The sequence below is a fragment of the Cervus canadensis genome, chromosome 26, assembly GCF_019320065.1.
Source record: "Cervus canadensis isolate Bull #8, Minnesota chromosome 26, ASM1932006v1, whole genome shotgun sequence".
NCBI classification, from domain to species: domain Eukaryota; kingdom Metazoa; phylum Chordata; class Mammalia; order Artiodactyla; family Cervidae; genus Cervus; species Cervus canadensis.
The window spans coordinates 21254859-21279040 of NC_057411.1; the positions used below are offsets into that span (position 1 = coordinate 21254859).

Consider the following 24182-nt stretch of genomic DNA (forward strand, 5'->3'; position numbering starts at 1 on the left):
ACTTGCTGCAAGCAAGTTACTCTCTGTAGGTCTACATTTCCCCTACTATAAATAGAGATAACGATAGAACCTAACTGTATGGTTCTTCTAAGTGTTGATGAAATAACACATATATAGCAATTGGCATCATGACACGTAAACAGTACATGGTCAACAAATGCTGACTTTGTCATTATTCCTCCTTCATAATGAAGAATTAAGTTGCTTTCAAAGCAGGTTGAAACAATCCCTCAAATTTCCTCATGTGCCTGAGGGAATAAGGAGATGATAGAGCAGGTAAGGCCTCCAAGTCTCAGTCCCACTCCACCCATAGCAACACTGCTCCATAAAGCAGGGGTTTGCATGAATCTTGTGTGTAAATAGATGGGGAAACAGTGAGAGACTTTACTTTCCTGGGCTCCAAAATCACTGCAGATGGTGACTGCAGCCATTAAATTAAAAGGTGCTTACTCCTTGGAGGAAAAGCTATGACAAACTTAGACAACATATTAAAAAGCAGAGACATTACTTTGCTGACAAAGGTCCATCTAGTCAAAGCTATGGTTTTTCCAGCAGTCATGTATGGATGTGAGAGTTGGACCATAAAGAAAGCTAAGTGCCAAAAAAAAAAAAAAAAAAAGAAAGAAAGCTAAACGCTGACGAATTGAAGCTTTTGAACTGTGGTGTTGGAGAAGACCCTTGAGAGTCCCTTTGACTGCAAGGAGATCCAACCAGCCCATCCTAAAGGAGATCAGTCCTGAATATTCACTGGAAGGACTGATGCTGAAGCTGAAACTCCAATACTTTGGCCACCTGATGTGAAGAACTGACAAGTTGAAAAAGACGCTAATGCTGAAAAAGACTGAAGGCAGGAGAAGGGGATGACAGAGGATGAGATGATTGGATGGCATCACAAACTTGATAGACATTATTTGAGCAAGCTCTGGGAGTTGGTGATGGACAGGAAAGCCTGGCGTGCTGCAGTCTATGAGGTTGCAAAGAGGTGAACATGATTGAGCAACTGAACTGAACTGACCTGTGTGTAAAAAGGATTCAACTGGTAAAGAAAATGTGTAAAAGGACTCATCTTCGGAGCTGTCTAGCTCTAAAAATCTGTAAATCAAGCCAATGGTCAGCCATGAAGTATCCAGTTTAGTGCAAAGCTTTAGAACTTTACTTAAAAAGCCCAAATCTAGCTTTGCTGTTGGGTCCAGTAATATATATCCAAGTGCTTAATTACGACTTGAATGTATTTTAAGGTTTGAAAGATTGCTTTGAAATATTTTAGATGTATTATTATTATCTTTGCTATTTTCTGGACTAGGAAAGTTGAGACACTAAGGTTAAGCTAATTATTTAAAGAGCAAGGAAAGTTATCTCTGCTTAACCTAGAGAGTGGGCTTCCTTGGTGGCTCAGATGATAAGAGAATCCACCCACAGTGCAGGTTCGATCCCTGGGTTGGGAAGATTCCTTGGAGGAGGACATGGCAACCCACTCCAATATTCTTGCTTGGAGAATCCCATGGACAGAGGAGCCTGGTGGGCTACAGTCCATGGGGTTGCAAAGAGTCAGACATGACTGAGCGACTAAGCACACAGTACAACCAGGAGAGCAGTTGAGATTCCAGGGATGTGGTGGTGGCAGCAGGGAGTATTAGAGAGTTCAGGCCCAGAGTTAGAGATGTATGTCTGAACTCCAGTTCTACCAATCACTTAGAGATTTGGAAGTCTCAGTCTTCCTAATCTTTAGTTTTCCTATCTGTAAAATCATGATCATATTAAAATTGTCTGCCTCACAGTTCTTGATAGGTTTCAAATAAGAATATATGTTAAAAAAAAAAGAGTATGTTGAAATTTTTTATAAAAAACATATATACATATATAATACTTCCATATATATGTATATACCTATGTATCCTACTATATATACATATATATATCTTCTGAATTTTACTATGACCTGATAAGCTTTTAATGTGCAATGATCAATTTTTTGAAGTCCATACATTTCTACACAAACTCAAATGGCAATAATAACAACAGCAACAATAATATCTCCTGGGTCAGGTAGACACCTGTGTTAGTTTAACTCTTCTACTTGGTAACACTGGACTCAGTACACAGGTGAACTGGGAGGACAGATTCCATCTTTAGTATTGACTGACTCACTCATTCCTGTGATCACATGCGAATGACCTAATCTTTGACTGTGATATCCCGTAAATTATAGAACACAGAGAGAAATGCTTCCTGTCTACCAGCCTCAGAGGTCTACTTAGAAGACTATCCATTGAATGATAGCACTGTTCCTTGAAAATATAGCTTTTATATCTTTTGATGCATGAGGCAGTTAAATCAGCAGAGCAGTCGCACTACTGAGGTAGATTAGGAGGCATTGTGGGATGGTATAGCATTGTGATTAAGAACCTATGTTTGCAATCAGATAGACCAGAGTTAGGGCTTCCCTGGTAGCTCAGATGATAAAGAATCAGCCTGCAATACCAGATACCCAGGTTTGATCCCTGGGTCAGGAAGATCCCCTGGACAAGGGAATGACAGCCCACTCCAGTATTCTTGCCTGGAGATTCTCATGGACAGATGAGCCTGGCAGGCTATACAGTCCATGGGGTTGCACAGAGTTGGACATGACTGAGCGACCAACACACTCACACACACACACAGACACACAGACCTGGGTTAATTACCAGTTCTGCCATTTATCACCTCTGGGCAAATATTGTTACTTGACTAAGCCTCAGTTTCCTCATCTAGAAAATGGGTATAATAATATAACCATTGTTTTTTTTATAAAGATTAAATGCACATGATATTTTAGAATAGTAGGTAGCACACAGTACATGTGAAACAAATGATGGCAATTATTACTTTGTTCTGTACTGACTCATAGTTCAACCTTAAAGAGTACTAAATCCTTCTGTATCTGCTTCTGCAGCTTCAAAAAAGATATCATCTGACATCTTCAGATGAAAGATTGCAAGACACAGTTTAATGGTGACTATATGATACTTTAGGACTTCCCTGGTGGCTCAGACGGTAAAGCGTCTGCCTACAATGCAGAAGACCCGGGTTCGATCCCTGGGTGGGGAAGATCCTCTGGAGAAGGAAATGGCAACCCACTCCAGTACTCTTGCCTGAAAATCCCATGGGAGAAGCCTGGTAGGCTACAGTCCATGGGGTCGCAAAGAGTCGGACACGACTGATCGACTTTACTACTTACTATATGATATTTTAGAATCCAAAGTATCTGATTGCAAACCCTGGTCTATCTGACTGCAAACGTAGATTCTTAATCACAATGCTATACCATCCCACAATGCCTCCTCTATCTACCTCAGTGGTGCTACTGTTACGCTGATTTAACTGTCTCATGTGTCAAAAGATATAAAAGCTATATTTTCAAGGAACAGTGCTATAATTCAATGGATAGTCTTCTAAGTAGACCTCTGAGGCTGGCAGACAGGAAGCATTTCTATTTTGTTGTTGACAAATATCATGTTTATTCCTATCATCTTGGAGTTATTATTCTAAAATTCTCAGAAATTTCTCAATCATGCAGGCCATGTATGTACATAGGAGAAGACTGGGCTTGCGGGTTCTGGCATGACGTGGTACCTCTGCAGCCCACTTTTCTCTCTCAACCTCTTAAAATTTTCCTATTTTCTAACCCACTCATTTCAAAGCCTTCAAATTATGCTTGAAACTGTGAGACCATTCTTCAAAATTCTCATCCACCATCTTTGATGAGAGCATGTCCAAAGGAGTGCACTTTGAAACATACTTAGCAGAATTCCTCTAAACTCTAATCCTGAGAAAGCCACGAAATGCAGACAGAACCCCCATTTCATCACTTGACAGTCTTAGAAGACCTGCTCCACAACTGTCCAGTGTCCCCATCCTCAAGGATGAAAGCATCAGGCATACTTAGAAATCTCAGCGCTGACAAGAAAGCTGTGATGTTGCTTTATTTTTTGAATGTTTCTCTTTATTTGCATATTATTTTGAAACAAGGATATTTTGGAGGAAAGCAGACAAAAATGAGTAATAACAAAGGTTCACTAGACAGTTACAGTTATTACAGACTAATGAATTTCTTCCATGAAATGGTGCACTAAGATGAACTTGATTTTCACACTATAGCAAATGTTGCAGTCTTTTTTAGAAAGCAATGATATAATTGAATGCTGATCACTTTTGAGATGGTACAGAAAAGTTAGTTCACATTATCTTGTTTAAATACAGAGACAATTTTAAGAAAATTAAGTAAGGACAGTCTATGAATCCTTCAAAACATTTCTAAAAATCAATCAACGAAAACAAAATTATACCACCCTCCTTCCTCCTTTGGTATATATGTCCATTCTTTAATATTAACTGATATTAACTTGTTTCTTTGCCTATACAATATATAAATAGGTATTCCTACACATGCATACACATTTTCTCCATGCATGTATATGCATATGTGTGTATTTTCCATCTCTCTGTTAGAAAGCAAATTTTCCAAAGACTCTTCTTTTAGCTTCCTACACACAATAGACTGTATTATAGTAAAAAGAATACACCACAGAGCCAGAAAGGTCAGGGTCAGTTTCTCGATCCAACACTCACCAGCCCTGAGCTGCAATTATTTTGTCTTTTAAAGGAGAGATCATAATAGCAGCTTCTCAAAGGACTGTCAAAATTAAATCAGATAGCATTTTACAAAAGGTGTAATACATAATATAGGTGCGCAACAAATCAGTTTCCTCCACAAAGAACTTGGTACACAATGAGAACTCATTAAAAGTTGTTACGTGGACCAGGGCTGATCTTGGCTGAAAGAGAACTGACAACAGAGCATTGGACACTGGGAGCACCATCATAAAGCATCTCTGGACCCACACCTCACCCTTCATTATCACTCTCTGTTGACTAATTTCAGGGCAGAAAGGAAGATGGTGCTAGATTCATTTCACATTGAGATTTTTCCCTACAAGCAAACAGATTTTTAACCCAAGTACGACAACCCTCTCTGTCAGACACAGATTACCCAAATTATGCCTGTATCCACCCTCCAGTTTCCCATACATCCTGAAATTATCTTCACTTCCTTAATCATCACTATGTTGTGTAAATGACTACACTTCTCCCTTGGAGGAAAAGGTGACCGGGAAGAGAACACCTCCCATTAAGATATAATTATACCAATTTAAAGAAACCAAAGGGCCACCTCTTTAATAGCTGACCTATTTCCTTTCTACTTTAAGTTCCTTCTGTCTTAAAAGTTCCTTTCTTTTTATGGCTTTACACTGTACCAGTTCTTTACAGTAAATAAGAATGACTCTGTGTAACTTTTAAAAATACAATTCCCATACCTCAACCAGAGATTCATGGGAATTCTTGAATGAGAACTGGACTTTTCTACTTTTAATAAGTACCCAGTGAATTTAATGGAGGGGATCCATGGGTTATAAGTTGAGAGATAATGCTTATCCTACTGAGTAAAAATTAAAGTTGTCCATTTTGTTTCATTTGAATAGTACTGTTTACCTTCATCTGTCTAAACATGTGAAATATTAATGTCTATAAATTCTGTCTGCTGTCAGTGGTTGCTGGTTGTCAGTACTTGCTGGTGAATATAGTCAGCAGACATGTCCATCAATATTATTATATTATTATATATTTATATATTATATTATTATTTAATAAATATATTCTTCTCTTCCCAATCTCTTCCCTGTAAACTTACACCTGAAAAAGTTTTCTTTAACCTTCTGTTGTATTTTTTTGTAAAAGTAATGTGTTGATTTCTTCATGTTCAAAGAACAGTATAAAATCAGAATTTAGAGAAAACAATAGTATTTAAAGAATAATGTTTACCTGATCTGAATTTCTTCTAACTTTTAAATTCTAAAATTCAGTTCAATTCAGTTCAGTGGCTCAGTTGTGTCTGACTCTTTGCAACCCCATGAACTGTAGCACGTCAGGCCTCTCTGCCCATCACCAACTCCTGGAGTTCACCCAAACTCATGTCCATTGAGGTGGTGATGCCATCCAACCATCTCATCCTCTGTCGTCCCCTTCTCCTCCCGCTCTCAATCTTTCCCAGCATCAGGGTCTTTTCAAATGAGTCAGCTCTTTGCATCAGGTGACCAAAATATTGGAGTTTCAGCTTCAATATCAGTCCTCCCAATGAACACCCAGGACTGATCTCCTCTAGGATGGACTGGTTGGATCTCTTTGCAGTCCAAGGGACTCTCAAGGGTCTTCTCCAACACCACAGTTCAAAACATCAATTCTTCAGCACTCAGCTTTCTTTATAGTCCAACTGTCACATCTATACATGACTATTGGAAAAACCATAGCCTTGACTAGATGGACCTTTGTTGACAAATAGTGGTTTTCATTTAGAACAGGTAAAGTAGTGAAGGAGCTATGTAGCTGAAGTAGTGAAGAAGTAGTGAAGAAGCATATCAGAAATATGCTTAAAGAAAAAGTAGCAGAGTTCAATGTTATATGCCACCCTGGATGGGAGTAAGGTTTTGGGGAACTTGGATACATGTATATTTATGGCTAAGTCCCTTCACTGTTCACCTCAATCACAACATTGCTAATCGGTTATACCCCAATACAAAATGTTTTTGGTGTTAAAAAAAAGAGGAAAAAAAAAGAAGCATGTCATTTGATAAATCTTTCCATCTGTTTCTGATTTGCCTTCCCAGTTATGAACCAGTGGCCTTAAAAAGAAATCGCCTGTAGAGAATGGAAATCCTTGGGAATAGTCAACAGAAATGAAGAAGGGAAAAGCTTCAGGAGGGCTGATTTCTTGATCTGAGTGCATTTGACACAAATATGTTCAGCTTATGAGAATTCACTGAGTTGTAAAAATATTTAATGCACACTTTCCTATATATACATTATATTTCAGTAAAAAATAAAAACCTGCAACAATCACTGTTAAAAAATGAAATTCCCTTTATATTTCAATATACCTGTTTCTTCAAAGCATTCCAGTTGGCACATTTATTTCAGCAAATGTACATAATAAGTTTAATCCCTTTTCACTCTACCCATTCTCTGAACATCTCCTAGGCTGACTCAAGCATAATTATGCTTCACTTTCTATACAATTTTTAGATCAGGAAGTTTTTGTTTGTTTTCTGTTGAGACATATCTTTCATCTACAATGAAGCAGAACTGAAAGTATTTTTTGCTTCAAATTAGAGATTATACTCAGAAAAATTCATTCCAATTCCCCCCACATTATAACTCCCCTACACAAAATCCAGACTCAGATCAACGTAGCCTGAAATCAAATTTAGAATCTTGAGTTTGATAGGATTATATATTTAAATAAAAGCTATTTTCTATAGTAATATTGTAAAAAGTAAGGCAGACAAAGGGTATACATAAAATCATCATGGATTATAGAGAAGTACTTGAAAAAGGCAGGAAGCCTTGAAAAGTCTGATTAAATTTGTGATGTCTCTAGCTCTTAGTTGATTCATGAACAAATATAGAGGGTATTAAAATTCTCATAACTATGTAGGACTCTCTATCAATTACAGAGCCTGCATGTTCTTCATTTTTAAGATCCCATTAGGAGTTCTATACTTTTCAAAATATTTTCTTCTCAAAGCAGAAATTAAAAAAAATAGCATGCCAATATTTTACTCAGAGAAAATAAATTTTTAATATGAGGATAAAATTTTCAGAGTCCAAGCTAGTACATTGTAAACTTGTTACTATTTAGTTTCTAACTTTTAAAGAAAACAGCCTCAAAATAATTATGATTTCTCTATTAGAGAAGTTGATTGTGTCTAGGTACATCACTGGATTTATTTTGAAAATCCAACTATAATAATTTCATCCCATTATATTCTTAAATTTGTCTTGTTCTTTTAAAACATATATAGTTTTTAAAATTTATACTATTTATTTACAGAAAGAAGCATAAGTTTAATCTTTATGGTTGGTTTCAGTTTTTTTCTCATGTATAATTTTAATTAAGCATATGATATAGTATAATGTACTATAATATATACCATTATTGCTGTTGTTTAGTCATTCTGTTATGTTCAACCCCATGGACTGTAGTCCACCAGGCTCCTCTGTCCATGGGATATCCCAGGCAAGAACACTGGAGTGGGTTGTCATTTCCTTCTCCGTAATATATAACATGACTTGGGACAAATAGAACTCAAGGTAAAAACACATTCTATTTTTCTCAAAACAAAACAAACTAAAAGACAGTTGTCAAACACCATGTATCTTTATCTTTTGTTGAACTGTTTTGAGTGTATATAGAAAAACATTTTGGAATGAGACAGAACAGGACAGGGAGCACTAGTATATAAAGAAGAGAAATCCATTTCTTGACAAAATTTCAGTTTAAATATCAAAAGTGTTTTTCCACATTAAGCAAATAATGAATTGGAGATCTACACATTCCTTGATGTGGTTCATGCCATTTTAAACAAGTTAACTTTAGACAAAGGAAAAGAGAACTCACCGATACATTGCTGACCAGCAGAGAGGATTCCTCTGGAGACCAAGGTCTGCAATCAAGTGTGTGTTTCCAGACTCTATCAGCAACCTTGAGGGCTGGATTAAGGAGAAGAGGGAAGTCACTGATGATCTAACTAGAACCAGTCTGACGAGTCTTGGCTAGTTGATGGAGACTGTGTTACTAGTAAGACAAAGTCAAATTTTACAGAGAGCAAGAAAGCATAAACAATACTGGTACTTTCTAGGAGTGGGAACTAAAAAGCTATTGTCTTCAGATTATAATAATTTAAAAGTGTTACTATAAACCATATAAACTAGATTTTTTCAATAAAAGTCAGATATTTAAATCTAGAAAAACAAAATAAATCATCTTTCTCAACCTCACATTTCCAATAAGAAAATGAGGTTTAATTAAGTTAAATTGGTCAAAATCACAGTTAATACCTCTATATAGTAATAACAGCTATTTCTTTAAAGAATATTTTTGCTTATTAATAAAAGGTGTTATGGGGAAATATATATATATAAAGGAAGACATGATGTTTGTTGCTTATGAGGGTGATTATTTTTTTTTAATTGGAGGATAATTCCTTTACAATGTTGTGTTGGATTCTGCTGTGCAACAGGGAAGGAACATAGATGCATACATAGAGAACAAACTGTGGACACAGCCGGGGAAGGAGAGGGTGGAAGAACTGAGAAAGTAGCATTGACATACACACACACACACACACACACACACATATACACACACACATAATAACTAGTGGGAAGCTGTTATATAACACCTATTTTTTTTTTTTTTATGAAACATGATTTATTCCTTTGGGAGAAGGGATAGGGGAGAAATTGATAGACCAATAAATATTGCACGGGGCACTGGTGGAGGCAAGATCCAGGCGGAGGTAGTTTCTGTAGAAAGGGTGAGGGGCCTGGGTAGCGAAGGCACCTGAGTTTTGCTGTTGGGGCCTGATATATAACACCTATTTTTTTTTTAACTAATCTGACATGCTTTCCACTCTACCATGCATATAATAAAAATTTTACTTTGGTATTTATTGAAAATATAGTCAAGATTAGAAAAGCATTAATATCTCAAAATTATGTGCCACCATTCTTCTAGAAAATTCATATAGTTTGCATATATTAACCCTCAGTTAGGACAGTGGTATTTCCTATGGTGGAGACAGGCATATCCGCCAACACAGTCATTATTATTTTATTTCTGAGAAGGCAATAATCTAGTTTTTTAAAATGCGTACTGACACATGTATATGCAAATGTCTGTGTATTTGTGTCAGGTAAAATCTTTAATCTGCCTCCTCTAATTCTTGTAAACTAGGTGTTTCTCCTTTATGTTCTCATAGTATCATAACACTTACCATAATGTATTAGAAATTTTTGTTTATTTTATCTCAACCCCACTAAACTGTAAATTCTTAACAGACAGTAACTTTATTTCTAAGACATATGGGCTCTCAAAAATATGCATGGAAAGGAGAGAGGGAAGGACGGAGAAAGCAGGTATGTGGAACCAATTCTAAAAATCACTGTAAAGAAGGCAAATAAATATGGTTGAATACTTCTACTCAGCCATTTAACCAATGGCTCATCTGAGCAGCTGTAAAAAATTGGGATCCACAGTGAAGTGTGGGATTAGGCTGCCAAGAATTGGAATCATTCTCTAACGGTAACTCAAGAAACCTCTTCTTTGGGGCATTCTGTACTTGGGATTGGAAAGCAACACCTCATCTTTCTTTATTCTAACTACGAGATAACACTGAAGAAAAGCATGGATATCTACTCGAAGTTATTCAATATATAGTATCATGTTTCTGTCTGCTCACTTGAAATTACAACTCAGCCAGAAACAAAGAGGAAACAATGATGAAGTAAAAACTTCCAGGTTATGAGATTAATCTTTTCTTGTTTTCTAGCCCTTAAGAAATGAAATTTCCATTAACTAAATGTTAATACTAGCTTCACATACTATATTCTACTTCACATTAAAATTTTATTAAAACTTTGATTATACTTTTTCGTTCAAAGGAAGACATTCTCCCCAGAGTGACTTTGGGCTAAGACGTGTTAGACTCATTTAACAGGACCTCAAGACTTTTTTTCTCTATGAAAACCTACATTCCAAACTCAAAGAAATTCTTTATGTGGTCCTATATTCTTATATACTTAGGTTTCCTGGGCTGTGCTGTCCTGTGCTGTACTCAGTCGTGTCCAACTCTTTGCGACCTCATTGACTGTAGCCTGTCAGGCTTCTCTGTCCATGGGATTTCTCAGGCACGACTACTAGAGTGGGTTGCCATTTCCTACTCCAGGGATCTTCCCAACCCAGGGATCAAACCTGAGTCTCTTGCATCTTTTGCAGTGGCAGATGGATTCTTATCCATTGAGCCATTTGCGAAGCCCATACTTAGGTTTATGTATTCCTAAAAATGGAAATAGTGACAGACTTTATTTTTGGGGGCTCCAAAATCACTGCAGATGGTGACTAGAGCCATGAAGTTAAAAGAACATTTTCTCCTTGGAAGAAAAGTTATGACCAACCTAGACAGCATATTAAAAGCAGAAACAATACTTTGCCAACAAAGGTCCATCTAGTCAAAGCTATGTTTTTCCCCGTAGTCATGTATGGATGTGAAAGTTGGACTATAAATAAAGCTGAGTGCTGAAGAATTGATGCTTTTGAACTGCGGTGTTGGAGAAGACTCTTGAGAGACCCTTGGACTGCAAGGGGATGGTTTTGGTTTTGGTCACTGCCTCCTGTACAATGTTACAAACCTCCATCTACAGTTCTTCAGACACTCTCTCTATCAGGTCTAATCCTTTGAATCTATTCATCACCTCTACTGTATAACCATAACGGATTTGATTTTGGTCATACCTAAATGGGCTAGTGGTTTTCCCTAGTTTCTTCCATTTAAGCCTGGATTTTGAATAAGGAGCTCATGATCTGAGCCACAGTCAACTCCAGGTCTTATTTTGCTGACTGTATGGAGCTTCTCCATATTCAGGTGCAAAGAATATAATCAATCTGATTTCGGTGTTAACCATCTGAAGATGTCCATGTGTAGAGTTGTCTCTTGTGTTGTTGGAAGAGGATGTTTGCTATGACCAGCATGTTATCTTGACGAATCTCTGTTAGCCTTTGCTCTGCTTCATGTAGTACTCCAAGGCCAAATTGCCTGTTACTCCAGGTATCTCTTGACTTCTTACTTTTGCATTCCAATCCACTATGATGAAAAGGACAGCTTTTTTTGGTGTCAGTTATAGAAGTTCTTGGAGGTCTTCATAGAACCATTCAACTTCAGCTTCTTTGGCCTTAGTGGTTGGGGCACAGATTTGGATTACTGTGATGTTGAAGGGTTTGCCTTGGAAAAAAATAGATCATTCTGTAATTTTTGAGATTGCACCCAAGTACTAGATTTTGAACTCTTTTGTTGTCTATGAGGGCTACTCCATTTCTTTTAAGAGATTCTCGCCCACAGTAGTAAATATAATGGTCATCTGAGTTAAATTCGCCCATCCATTTTATTAATAGTTCACTGATTCCTAAGATGTTAGTGTTCACTCTTGCCATCTCCTGCTTGAAAAGTGAAAGAGTTAATCGTTCAATCATGTCCAACTCTTTGTGACCCTATAGACTGTTGCCCATCAGACTCTTCCGTCCATGGGATTCTCCAGACAAAAATACTGGAGTGGGTTGCCATTTCCTTTTTCAGGGGTTCTTCCCGACTGAGGGATTGAACCCTGGTCTCCCACATTGCAGGCAGATTCTTTACTATCTGACCCACCAGGGAAACCCTATCTCCTGCTTGACCACATCCAATTTACCTTAATTCATGGACCTAACATTCCAGATTCCTATGCGATATTGTTCTTTACAGTGTCAGATGTTACTTCCACCCTCAAACTCAGCCACAACTGAGCATCATTTCCACTTTGGCCCAGCTGCTTCATTTTTTCCTGGAACTATAAGTAATTGCCCTCCACTCCCCAGTAGCATGTTGGACACCTTCTGATCTGAGGGGCTTATATTCTGGTGTCATATATTTTTGCCTTTTCATACTACTCATGGGGTTCTTGAGGCAAGAATCCTGGAGTTGGTTGCCATTTCCCCCTCTAGTGGACCACATTTTGTCAGAACTCTTCATTATGATCATCCATCTTGGATGGCCCATCATGGCATGGCTCATAGCTTCATTGAGTTACACAAGCCCTTTCGCTACAACAAGGCAGTGATCCATGCAGGGGACTCTTCTCCCTTGTTCTCTCTTTACACGTATGTGGAGATGGGTGCCGATAGTTGTTAGGAGAGCAAATCTTTTGACTTCGTAGGGTGTCTAACCCTGCCAGAGGGCAATGACTGTTGCCAATTTTTGGCATCACTTTGGAGATTTTCATAGGAAGCTGATGCTAAAGCTGAAGCTCCATTACTTTGGCCACCTGATGTGAAGAGCTGATTCATTGGAAAAGACCCTGATGCTGGGAAAGATTAAAGTCAGGAGAAGGGAGCTACAGAGGATGAGATGGTTAGATAGCATCATTGACTCAATGGACATGAATTTGCAAAATCTCTGGGAGATAGTGAAGGAAAGGAAAGCCTGGTATGCTTCAGTCCATAGGGTCACAAAGAGTCAGACATGTCTTAGTGACTGAACAATAGCAATTCTATATCAAGAGCCACTTTCTTTCTTTCTTTCTTTTTTTTTGGCTGTACTTTTTTTTTTTTTTTTGCCACTGCTCCTCTGGGATGCAGGCCCTAGGACTCGGGGACTTCAGTAGTTGTGGCTCTTGGGCCCTAGAGCACAGATTCAGTAGTTGTGATGCATGGGCTCAGTTGCCCCACAGCGTGTGGGAGCCTCCCAAATGAAACCATGTCTCCTGCATTGGTAGTGGATTCTTTATCCCTAAGCCACAAGGGAAGCTCAATCTGTCATATTATAGTGACAGATTTTTGTGTCTGTTGCATACCTGAAATGGAAGAGAAAAGAGGGCTAACAGTGGAAAAGTAAACGTCCAGATACAAGACAGTCCTTTGCTTATGTAACCTGAGGTCAGGACTCTACATCTGTAGAAGAGCAGACGAAGGGTAGGCACAGGGCTTTCTTCACTTGTTTCCTCACTCAGCTCTATTACTCAGCCCTGATTAACTGTGGGTCATCACAGCCTATCCTTCTATCTCCACCTTAGAGGAGTTCACCATTGCTTGGGTGTGTTTGTTTCTGAATTGCTCAATGGGAAATGAGTGTCACATCATATTCACTCAATCAAGATGGTTCCAGAACAAATGCCAATGTCATTACCACTACCCCATTTTTTTTGCAGAGAAACAAGAAAGAAAAATTAAAGTTAAAAGTTTTGACTGATATAGTCTTTTAATGATAAAGTAATTGAAATAATCAGTTCACTATAAATATTAAATTAAATTTTAATCCAGTTAGCCCATATACTTCTTTTAAAAATATATTTTAGTTAAATTCAGAGTTCTGTGGAGAATGAAATGGCAACCCACTCCAGTATTCTTGCCTGGAGAATCTCATGGACAGAGGAGCCTGGCAGGCTACTGTCCACAGGGTCACAAGAGTCAGACATGACTTAACAACTAAACCACCACCACCATACAGACTTCTGAGGTTAGAAAGTAGAATGATTAATTGCTTTCTCAACCAGGAAGGCACAGGAGGAGAGGCCAATACCGATGGTTCGAAGCCTCACCTGTTAAGAGATGGGCTTAAGGGAAAAGAAAGAACAGAGCAACTGATTCTACTTGGCAAAGATTTCACAGAAGACCAGTGAAAAAGTGAAAGTGTTAGTTGTTCAGTTGTATCCAACTCTATGCGACCCCATGGGCTGTAGCCCACCAGGCTCCTCAGTCCATGAATTTTCCAGGCAAGGATACTGGAGTCTGTAGCCATTCTCTTCTCCAGGGGAACTTCCTGATCCAGGGATTGAACCTGGGTCTCCTCCATTGTAGGGAGATTCTTTGCCAGCTGAGCCACCACAGAAGGCCAAGGACTCACCAATGATTAAGATGTCACCAAGATAACAAAGAAATTTCATTACTGGAAGAAGAAGCAACATGAGTAAAAAGCACCAAGACTTGAATAAAATTCCCAACACACGTGAAAGATGCTCACCAAAAAAGCTCAGGCTGAAAACAACACACTTATTTTTCTAATTTCCATCCCAAAGTAATCAAAGTCTTTGTACTCATTCCTTCTTGTTAAATCAGTGTAATAAGTGTAAGAAGCAAACACTGGAAACAATTTCCTGCTTTTGACTATCTCTTTGCTCCTAAGAAGCTACTCTGTGTGGTTAAACAAGAGCAAGTTTTCATTCAAATATAGAAAACTACTACCAAGACATCACTTCCTTGTCTCCCAAATCATACTGTATCATGTTGTTGGAACATATTCCTGAGCCACCTAAGAAGCCCTGCTCTGAGCTTCACAGGACACAATACTTCATATAACAAGCACTTCTTAGCTCATTTTGTAATTGTCTACACATTCCTGGTGTCTCTGATAACAGTGGATTGTGTCCTTTCTTTTAACTACACTATTCCCAAAGCCTGGCTAAGTGCCAGACAAATAGTTCAGCTCAGTTCAGTTTAGTTCAGTCGCTCAGTCATGTCCAACTCTTTGCAACCCCAAGGACAGCAGCATGCCAGGCTTCCCTGTCCATCACCAACTCTCAGAGCTTCCTCAAATAACATCTATCAAGTCGGTGATGCCATCCAACCATCTCATCCTCTGTCATCCACTTCTTCTGCCTTCAGTCTTGCCCAGCATCAGGGTATTTTCCAATGAGTCATATCTTCACATTAAGTGTCCAAAGTACTGGATTTTCAGCTTCAGCATTGGTCTTTCCAATTAACTTTCAGGACTGATTTCCTTTAGGATTGACTGGTTGGATCTCCTTGCAGTCCAAGGGACTCTCAAGAGTCTTCTCCAACACCACAGTTCAAAAGCATCAATTCTTCCATGCTCAGCTTTCTTTGTGGTCCAACTCACATCCACACATGATCACTACAGAAACCATAGCTTTGACTAGATGGACCTTTGTCAGCAAGGTAATGTCTCTGCTTTTTAATATGCTGTCTAGGTTTGTCATAGCTTTTCTTCCAAAGAGCAAGCGTCTTTTAATTTCATGGCTGCAGTCACCATCTGCAGTGATTTTGGAGCCCAAAAAAATAAAGTCTGCCATGGTATCTGTTGTTTTCCCATCTATTTGCCATGAAGTGATGGGATCAGATGCCATGATCTTAGTTTTTTGAATACTGAGTTTTAAGCCAGCTTTTTCTCTCTCTTCATTCATTTTCATCAAGAGACTCTTTAGTATCTCTTTGCTTTCTGCCGTAAGGGTATTGTCACCTTCATATCTGAGGTTATTGATATTTCTCCCAGCAATCATGATTCCAGCTTTTTCTTCATCCAGCCCAGCATTTTGCATAATGTACTCTACATGTAAATTAAATAAGTAGGGTGACAATATACCACCTTGACATATTCCTTTCTCAATTTGTAACTAGTTCATTGTTCCATGTCCAGTTCTAACTGTTGCTTCTTGACCTGCATACAGATTTCTCAGGAGGCAGGTCAGGTGGTCTGCTATCTCTTTAAAAATTTCCCAAAAAAAAAAAATTTCCCACAGTTTGTCATGATCCACCCAGTCAAAGGCTTTGGCATAGTCAGTAAAGCAGAAGTAGATGCTTTTCTGGAATTCTCTTGTTTTTTCTATGATCCAGTGGGTGTTGGCAATTTGATCTCTGGTTCCTCTGCGTATTCAAAATCCAGCTTGAACATCTGGAAACTCTTGGTTCATGTACTGTTGAAGCCTGGCTTGGAGAATTTTGAGCATTACCTTGATATGTTAGTGTGTGAGATGGGTGCAGTTGGTGGTAGTTTGAATATTCTTTGCTATTGTCTTTCTTTGGGATTGGAATGAAAACTGACCTTTTCCAGTCCTGTGGCCACTGCTGAATTTTCCAAATTTGCTGGCATATTGAGTGCAGCACTTTCACAGCATCATATTTTAGGATTTGAAATACCTCAGCTGGAATTCTATCACCTTCACTAGCTTTGTTCATAGTGATGCTTCCTAAGGGCCACTTGACTTCACATTCCAAGATATCTGACTTTAGGTGAGTGATCACATCATTCTGGTTATCTGGGTCATTAAGATCTTTTGTGTATAGTTCCGTGTATTCTTGCCACCTGTTCTTAATAGCTTCTGCTTCTGTTAGGTCCATACCGTTTTTTCCCTCAATTGTGCCCATCTTTGCATGAAATGTTCCCTAAGTATCTCTAATTTTCTTGAAGAGATCTCTAGTCTTTCCCATTCTATTGGTTTTTTTTTTTTTTTTCCTATTTCTTTGCATTTGTCACTTTCTTATCTCTCTTTGTTATTCTTTGGAACTCTGCATTCAGATGCAGACACATAGTTGGCACTCAGTAAATATCTGTTAGATGAACAAGTATCTTCTCCCTTGTGTTTTTGTACATCTGAAATCTTCTTTTCAGGGTACTGAAAAGAATCAGGGTACTGGGCCAGACCTGGCCAAGCTGAGTCAGTAGGTCTGACAACTAAGGATTAGGTCCTAGGGTAGGTCACACCAGCTGAGGTTCCTGTGGAGAAAGGCAAGAGCGTTGACATCAAGTCCAAGTCCTTAAAGAGAATGCACTTTCAAAATCAAGGAAACCGAGGGGAGAATCAGGGTTTTAAATGCAGAGAGAAGCCTAGGCTGTGCCTCTCAAACTAGGGATCTTGTGTTCACAGGCATATTCGTCAAGGTGCCTTGGAAGCCTGGAAGCCATAAGACCAACGTGTACCATCTCCCTACAGTATCAAATTTATTCAATGGTGAGTAATTTAGAAATTCCATTTCTATTAAACATAGCCTAAAATACACATCTTCACAGATTTTAACTGTAAAAATGAGATTTCAAAATAACTCTATGCTTTCAAGTGAGCCATTTTAATGTGTATGCCAAGTTCCTAGAGTCATGTGCTTTTCCTCTTGATGTTGGGGATGCTGCAGCATGAATTTCTGAGAAGCATAGATAGGGTAAGAAACGAAGCAATACCAAACTCTCAAAGAAATACATTGGGCACAATTTGAGAAAGATCTTGAGCACCCAACAAGAGCAATACTGGGCTCTCCTTACCTAATCTTACTGATTTGCATAAAGGTGAATTCTATGGATTAGAGAAAATGATAAGTAGGTGATTAGATCTTCTTTTTAACTAAAACCAACTTTTTCTTATTACAAAAATAATGTATAAAACAAGATTCATCACAAGTTGATAATTGTTGAAGCTAGGTGATGGATACTTGAGGGTTCATTATACTATTTCCTATATTTTGGGGTTGATTTGAAAGTTTTCCACACTAAAAGGTTAATGAGACAACAACAGCACATACTTAATTATAGAAGACTACAACATACAGGCAAGCAAAAGGAACAAATGTAAAAGAAATGTAATTCCAATGCCCAATACTTTCATAATGTGGGATTAATTTTCTATTCTATTCAAAGACATTAGATAGATAGATATTTTTTTAAATTGTATCGGACTCTCCAAATGCAAGTCATCCTATACTCCATTGAGTACTCTGATTTGGGAAACTGATCTGAGCTTAGTGAGTAAGTCTGAGTATGAAGTCATATTCCTTCTCCCTACGAGTTTAGAAATCTGAATATGATGCAATTCTAACCAATGATAAATTAGGAGGTGGTTGCTAGAGATTTTAGAAAGATTCCTCTTTGGTCTTTACAGTAAGTGATAGTCTGTCATTCTCTCCTCCTTTTGAATGTGAATGAGGAATCAACTTCTTTCAATTATTTTGGGAGCCAGCTGGAGGATAAAGCAGATATTTTGAGTGAGAGAGCAAAGAGAAGTAAACTAGTTCCTTTATAACATTGTTAGCTCACTGAACCAACAACCCGAAAGCCTTCCCTATCTCTGGTCTAGACCAATTGGATAAACACATATAATAATTGCAATAAATAAATATATCATTTTAAATTCATTTTAGCAACTCTTCTGGTGATCCAATGGCTAAGACTCCACGCTTCCAATTCAAGGGGCCCAGATTCAATCCCTGGTCAGAGAACTAGTCCCACATGCCACAACTAAGAGTTCCCATGACAAAACTAAAGATCCCACATGCTGCAACAAAGATCAAAGATCCTGCTGGCCACAGTGAAGACCTGGTGCAGCCAAACAAATAGATAAATAAAAATACAATATTTAAAAAATAAAGAAATTAATTCATTTTGAGTTGGATGTTCTATTACTTGTTGCCAAAACTATCCTAACTCACACATTCAATTTAGTCTTTGTGTCTACTTAAGGATATATCATGAACATCTTCCGGTGTCAATAAATTCAATTCTATCATTTTCTTTTTGTTTTGTTTTGTTTTTTTGACCTAGCTGTGTGGCTTGTGGGGTCTTAGTTCCCCAACCAGGGATCAAACCCGTGTCCCCCTGCAGTGGAAGTTCAGAATCCTAACTACTGGGAATTCCCTACAGCATTGTTTTGAATACCTATTCTATTGTACACTTTTTTTTTTTTAACGTTTTTTAAGATTAATTAATTAATTTATTTTACTTTACAACATTGTATTGGTTTTGCCATACATTGGCTTGAATCTGCCATGGGTGTACATGTGTTCCCCATCCTGAACCCCGCTCCCACCTCCCTCCCCATCCCATCCCTCTGGGTCACTTATACCTCCCCAACATCTTCAAAGTTTAATTGCAATCTTCTTGTAGTACTATCAGATGCATGAAGTTCTTTACAAGTAAATCCATTAAGGACAAAATCTCAATATCTTTTCTGAAGGCAGGACTACGTCTCCATTGAGTGACCACTATAATTAGACAGCAACTACATTCAAGACCATTGTTACCCAAGTTCAAGATTTGACACCAAGATAGTAATTCTTTCCTGTAAATGCATGGAAAGTTTTACATCGTATTGTCTTCTTTTCCACCCTTAATGAGGGCAAAAGTTACTATAACTTGATACTAGAACCATTTACCACCTCATGTAGGATGCTATGCAAGTTACTTCTCGCTGAGCTGAAGGCAAAGGTAAGGGCTCAGTGGCAAGAGATTTGTGATGACTGTTTTCCTGACATATTCACACATCAGTATGAGTATGAATGGTCCTTTCCATAAACTGATCTGAGAGTTAAGAACCTTTTCTTAGGCTAGTTATCAAAATATTCAAAGCACAACAAATACCAATTCCTGAGAACCCTTTCTGGGAATTCTTTATATGTGTTCGTCATTATTTCATATTGTTTGTTGGTTCTTGATATCATACCTATGAAAAGCTCAGTCTTCTTACCAGTAGGAGACATTTTATCTAGCTAAATGTCACAGATAAGAGAAAGATCACAGACAAGGATTCTCTTGGGAAAGTTTTAACCTAGGAGTTGAGACCAGCAACACAAGTTCTCCATGCCTCAATATGATGAAATCTAGGAAAAGAAGCTAGACCCAGATACTATTGGCAGGATAATCACCTAGAATACCACAAAGGGAGGAGCCAGGCAAGTCAACTCTAGTATATTTCTCTTCCTACTCCTACAAAGTAAATAGTATCAACCTCCTTTGTAGGAAGATAAATTGGACACTTTTTGAGAGAAAGAGCCCAGCATGCTAGAGGGCTGATGACATTGAGAAGAATGAGGAGCATTCCGAACCCAGAAGACCATCAGCAAATCTTTCTGATTGTAACCACCAGGCATAACATCCTTCAGCAGATTTAGAGAGAACATGGTAGAAGAAATATTTCAGAAAGGTGATCACTAGCATTGCCCAGAACTTTGCAAAGACATGAAACCTCAAAAGGGCCAGAAAATGTCACACAAAATTAAATACACCAAGGCTAGATGGTGAAATGTTAGATAGCAAGTAAAGAGGAAAATCTTGATGGTTCTAGAAAGAAAAGATACATTCCTTCCAGGATAATAGAAACAGACCTACAGTAAAAACTGCTTGCGCTGAAACAACAGAACAAAACATAGAAGGAAAACAAATTTTGAACCTGAAATTCTACACCTAGTCCAATTATCAAGTAAACACACTCATATTTTAGAGAAAACAGTAACTGAGAATTTGATGGCCTTGTTTTCCAATTCTATACGAGTTTTAGTATGTAAATAAGTTTATGTGTTTCAGATATATTGCTGATCCTACATTGTGACTCCCGCCAATTGCCTACTATGTATGAGCGTATTCATTTATTTCTCTGCAACTAAACTGATTCTATGGGAGCTACATTTCAGCTGGCTCATACACGAATTCTCACAGATTCCCCTGTGCCTCCCCACTTCCTTGCAAAGAATAGTTCGTGCTTTAAATTTTCTTGGCTCATGTCTCTGGCCTGAATCTCCTACCTCTAAAGTCCTTTCTTCTACAATGCTGCATGTCTGCCAACTTTGAGGGACCGCCTCTCTCAATCTGGCTTACTCAAGTACCACTTAAACCTTGGTTAGGACAGATTGAAACTTTTATTTACACACAGGGTTTATATGTTCTTTTAGAGGTTTAGGCTACAGTGTGTCAATAATAAATCAGGGAACTTCCCTAGTGGTCCAGTGACTGGGACTCTGCCCTCCCAATGCAGGGGGCCTGGGTTCGATCCCTGATCCGAGAACTAGATTCCGCATGTGACAAGGATCCTGCATCCCACAACTAGGACCCAAGGACCCAATGCAGCCAAATACATACATACATAAATTTTTTAAAAATATGTAATGAAGCAGAAGAAATAAAATAATCATCTTAGTTTCTTTAAATTTAAATCTAAGCCTTGCAATTTACTAATCATGTGACCCAGGGCAAGTTTTACTGAACACACTTAAACCTGTTTTTATAAAATGAGGAGAATATCTTTTTTTTACCCCAGGGTTATTGTGCAGAACAAATGACATAATATATTTAAGGATCCAAAAACTACTCACTGTCAATAAATGTGAATTTTCTTTACTTCTTCCCTCTTAACTGTAATGCAAATGCTGCCTATAGAGAATCACGAATTTATTTAACCTTAAAAAATAATTTGAGAAAAAGAAACAAAAATTCATTTTTTTAAGTCCATGAACAAAGAAAAGCTAAAAGTGAATATACAAGATGATATTTTAATTTACTCATGTTGCCATCTGTGAATGCCTATTTAAAATCAAATTATGAAATATCTGAGTATGAAACATACATAGAACACTCCCAATATATTTATACATGGAGTTATATATTTATGTAACTGAAGTGTATAACCCAAAAACTTGTTCTTTAATTTACAATGAGAAATATTGTCAACCTGGTTAAGTGGAACATGTTTTTCAATTTTTCCTGGCCAGCACATTCTCTTCTGGGAGCAAATCTTCTGGGAATATCATAATTTTTGTTCAAGAATTTCTTCCCACAGGGGCAAGTGATGAAATTATAGTTCCTGTGCAGTGGCAACTTTGCTTTGCTTTACTTTGAAGGCAAGACTGAAAGTAAACTTTATTGAATCTGGGGCAGTGACATCTGGACTATAATGGGGCTCTTTCACACAAAGTTTTAGATGAGAGGTATGAGTGTTAGTTGCTCAGTTGTGTCCTACTTTTTGCAGCCCTATGGACTGTAACCTGCCAAGCTCCTCTCTCCTTGGTATTCTCCAGGCAAGAATACTGGAGTGGGGTGCCATTTCCTACTCCAGGGAATATTCCCAATGCAGGGTCGAACCCACATTCCTCTTATGTCTCCTGCATTACTAGACAGATTCTTTACCTCTAGTGCCACCTGGGAAGCCCATAGTTGAGATGGAGTTGGGCAAACACTGTGACTGTTTTGAGTAGCTGATAAAACCAGGCTCCATAAAAGGAAAGGATGTGGGTTTTCCCCTGAGAAGAACGGAATTCTCCCATATAGGCACTGTGTGTGCATGTGTGTGTGTGTGCACATGCCACTGGAAGCCTGATGGTTGCAATGCAGGGACCTGGAAGTGTCCCTGGGCTTTAGGTTGCAAGAGTAGCTACTTATGATGGCAGCTATTAACAGTGATTCTAAACTAATGGACCACAGTCCCACTGAGGTCCACAAAAGTGTGTGATTTGACTATGGTAGTGTTGGGCTCCAAATCACTGCAGATGGTGACTGCAGCCATGAAATTAAAAGACAGTTGCTGTTTGGAAGAAAAGTTATGACCAATCTAGACAGCATATCAAAAAGCAGAGACATTTCTTTGCTGACAAAAGTCTGTCTAGTCAAAGCTATGGTTTTTCCAGTGGTCATGTATGGATGTGAGAGTTGGACCATAAAGAAAGCTGAGCACAGAAGAATTGATGCTTTTGAACTGTGGTGTTTGAGAAGACTCTTGAGAGTCCCTTGGACTGCAAGGAGATCAAACCTGTCCATCCTAAAGGAGATAAGTCCTGAATATTCATTGAATATTCTGATTCTGAAGCTGAAACTCCAATATTTTGGTCACCCGATGTGAAGAACTGACAAATTGGAAAAGACCCTGATGCTGGGCAAGATTGAAGGCAGAAGGAGAAGGGGACGACCGAGGATGAGATGGCTGGATGGCATCACTGACTTGATGGACATGTGTTTGAACAAACTCAGGGAGTTGGTGATGGACAGGGAAGCCCGGCATGCTGCAGTCCATGGGGTTGCAAACAGTTGGACACGACTGAGTGACTGAACTGAGTGCCATATTAAAATAAAAAGTTAAAAAATTGAGTGCTAACATTGAAAAAGAAAGTTGCACTTAAAAATATGAGTTTCAGACTTTTCTCACAAAATCAGACCTGGCAAAACTGTCTATTTCCATGGGTCAGCAATCAGTTAGCTCTAAAAACAGCAGCTTCTCTTTTTAAATGGAGTATGTGCGAGCCAGTTCACCACCACTTGCACTGATATCATTCCTGCTATTTCCTGATACTGCAGCCAAATGTCATGGCCACTTTTCTTACACCAACAGACTTCACATATTTTCATTACCAGCCAGACCTGGGTTGACATTGAGCTGGCAACTGCTACATCACCCAACTCAAATGTCTACCGATGTCTGGCTGGTAATTCCATGGACAGAGGAGCCTGATGGCTATAGTTCATGGGGTCACAAAGAGTCAGAAACAACTTAGCGACTGAGCATGCACGCATGCACATAACATGCAAGCCTTGCAAATGTCCTGGCAGGGTCCCAATTGTCTTATGGAGAATTATAAGAATGGTGTTCCCTCCTAGGAGCTGGCAGTTAGAGGCAGAGGTAGCAAACATCCCTTGGCCAGCAGGATGAGAAGCCTGCAGAGAGAGACCAAACTGCAGCAGAGCTCCTAGCCACAGGCAAGACAGGACCCTGGAAGCTCTCCAAACAGTGTGGCAGAGAAGTGAGTTCTAACATCTGGCAAGTGGAGAGACAGTCATTTCCTGTAATTATCTGGACACAAACGTGAAAGATAACCTCAGTTTGTAGTGACAGGCTGATAAAGCTGTAGACATATGTAGACAAATTTGGGGTGGTGAGGGGGTCTTCTCACAGTCACCTCTTCACATTCACCTTCAACCACTTTCTCACTTGTTTTTCACTCAGTCTTACCTTCCTGAGAAGGTGTGTTGCCAGAGTTTGGCTTGAAATAGAACAGAAATCAAGCAGTTTTCCTTTGGAGC

General features: G+C 38.6%; 1 protein-coding gene and 1 non-coding gene across 2 annotated transcripts in view; one reads left to right on the plus strand and one right to left on the minus strand.

The window, feature by feature from the left end:
* LOC122428473 (transmembrane protease serine 11E-like) overlaps positions 1 to 24182 on the minus strand; it is a 117258-nt gene that overhangs the window by 47346 nt on the left and 45730 nt on the right. The window contains exon 3 of the mRNA XM_043448517.1: positions 8492 to 8583. Coding sequence (XP_043304452.1) covers positions 8492 to 8583 — 92 coding nt within the window. The remainder of the gene's footprint in view (positions 1 to 8491; positions 8584 to 24182) is intronic.
* TRNAC-ACA lies at positions 3016 to 3087 on the plus strand. Its single transcript has one exon. It is a non-coding gene; the product is annotated as a tRNA-Cys (tRNA).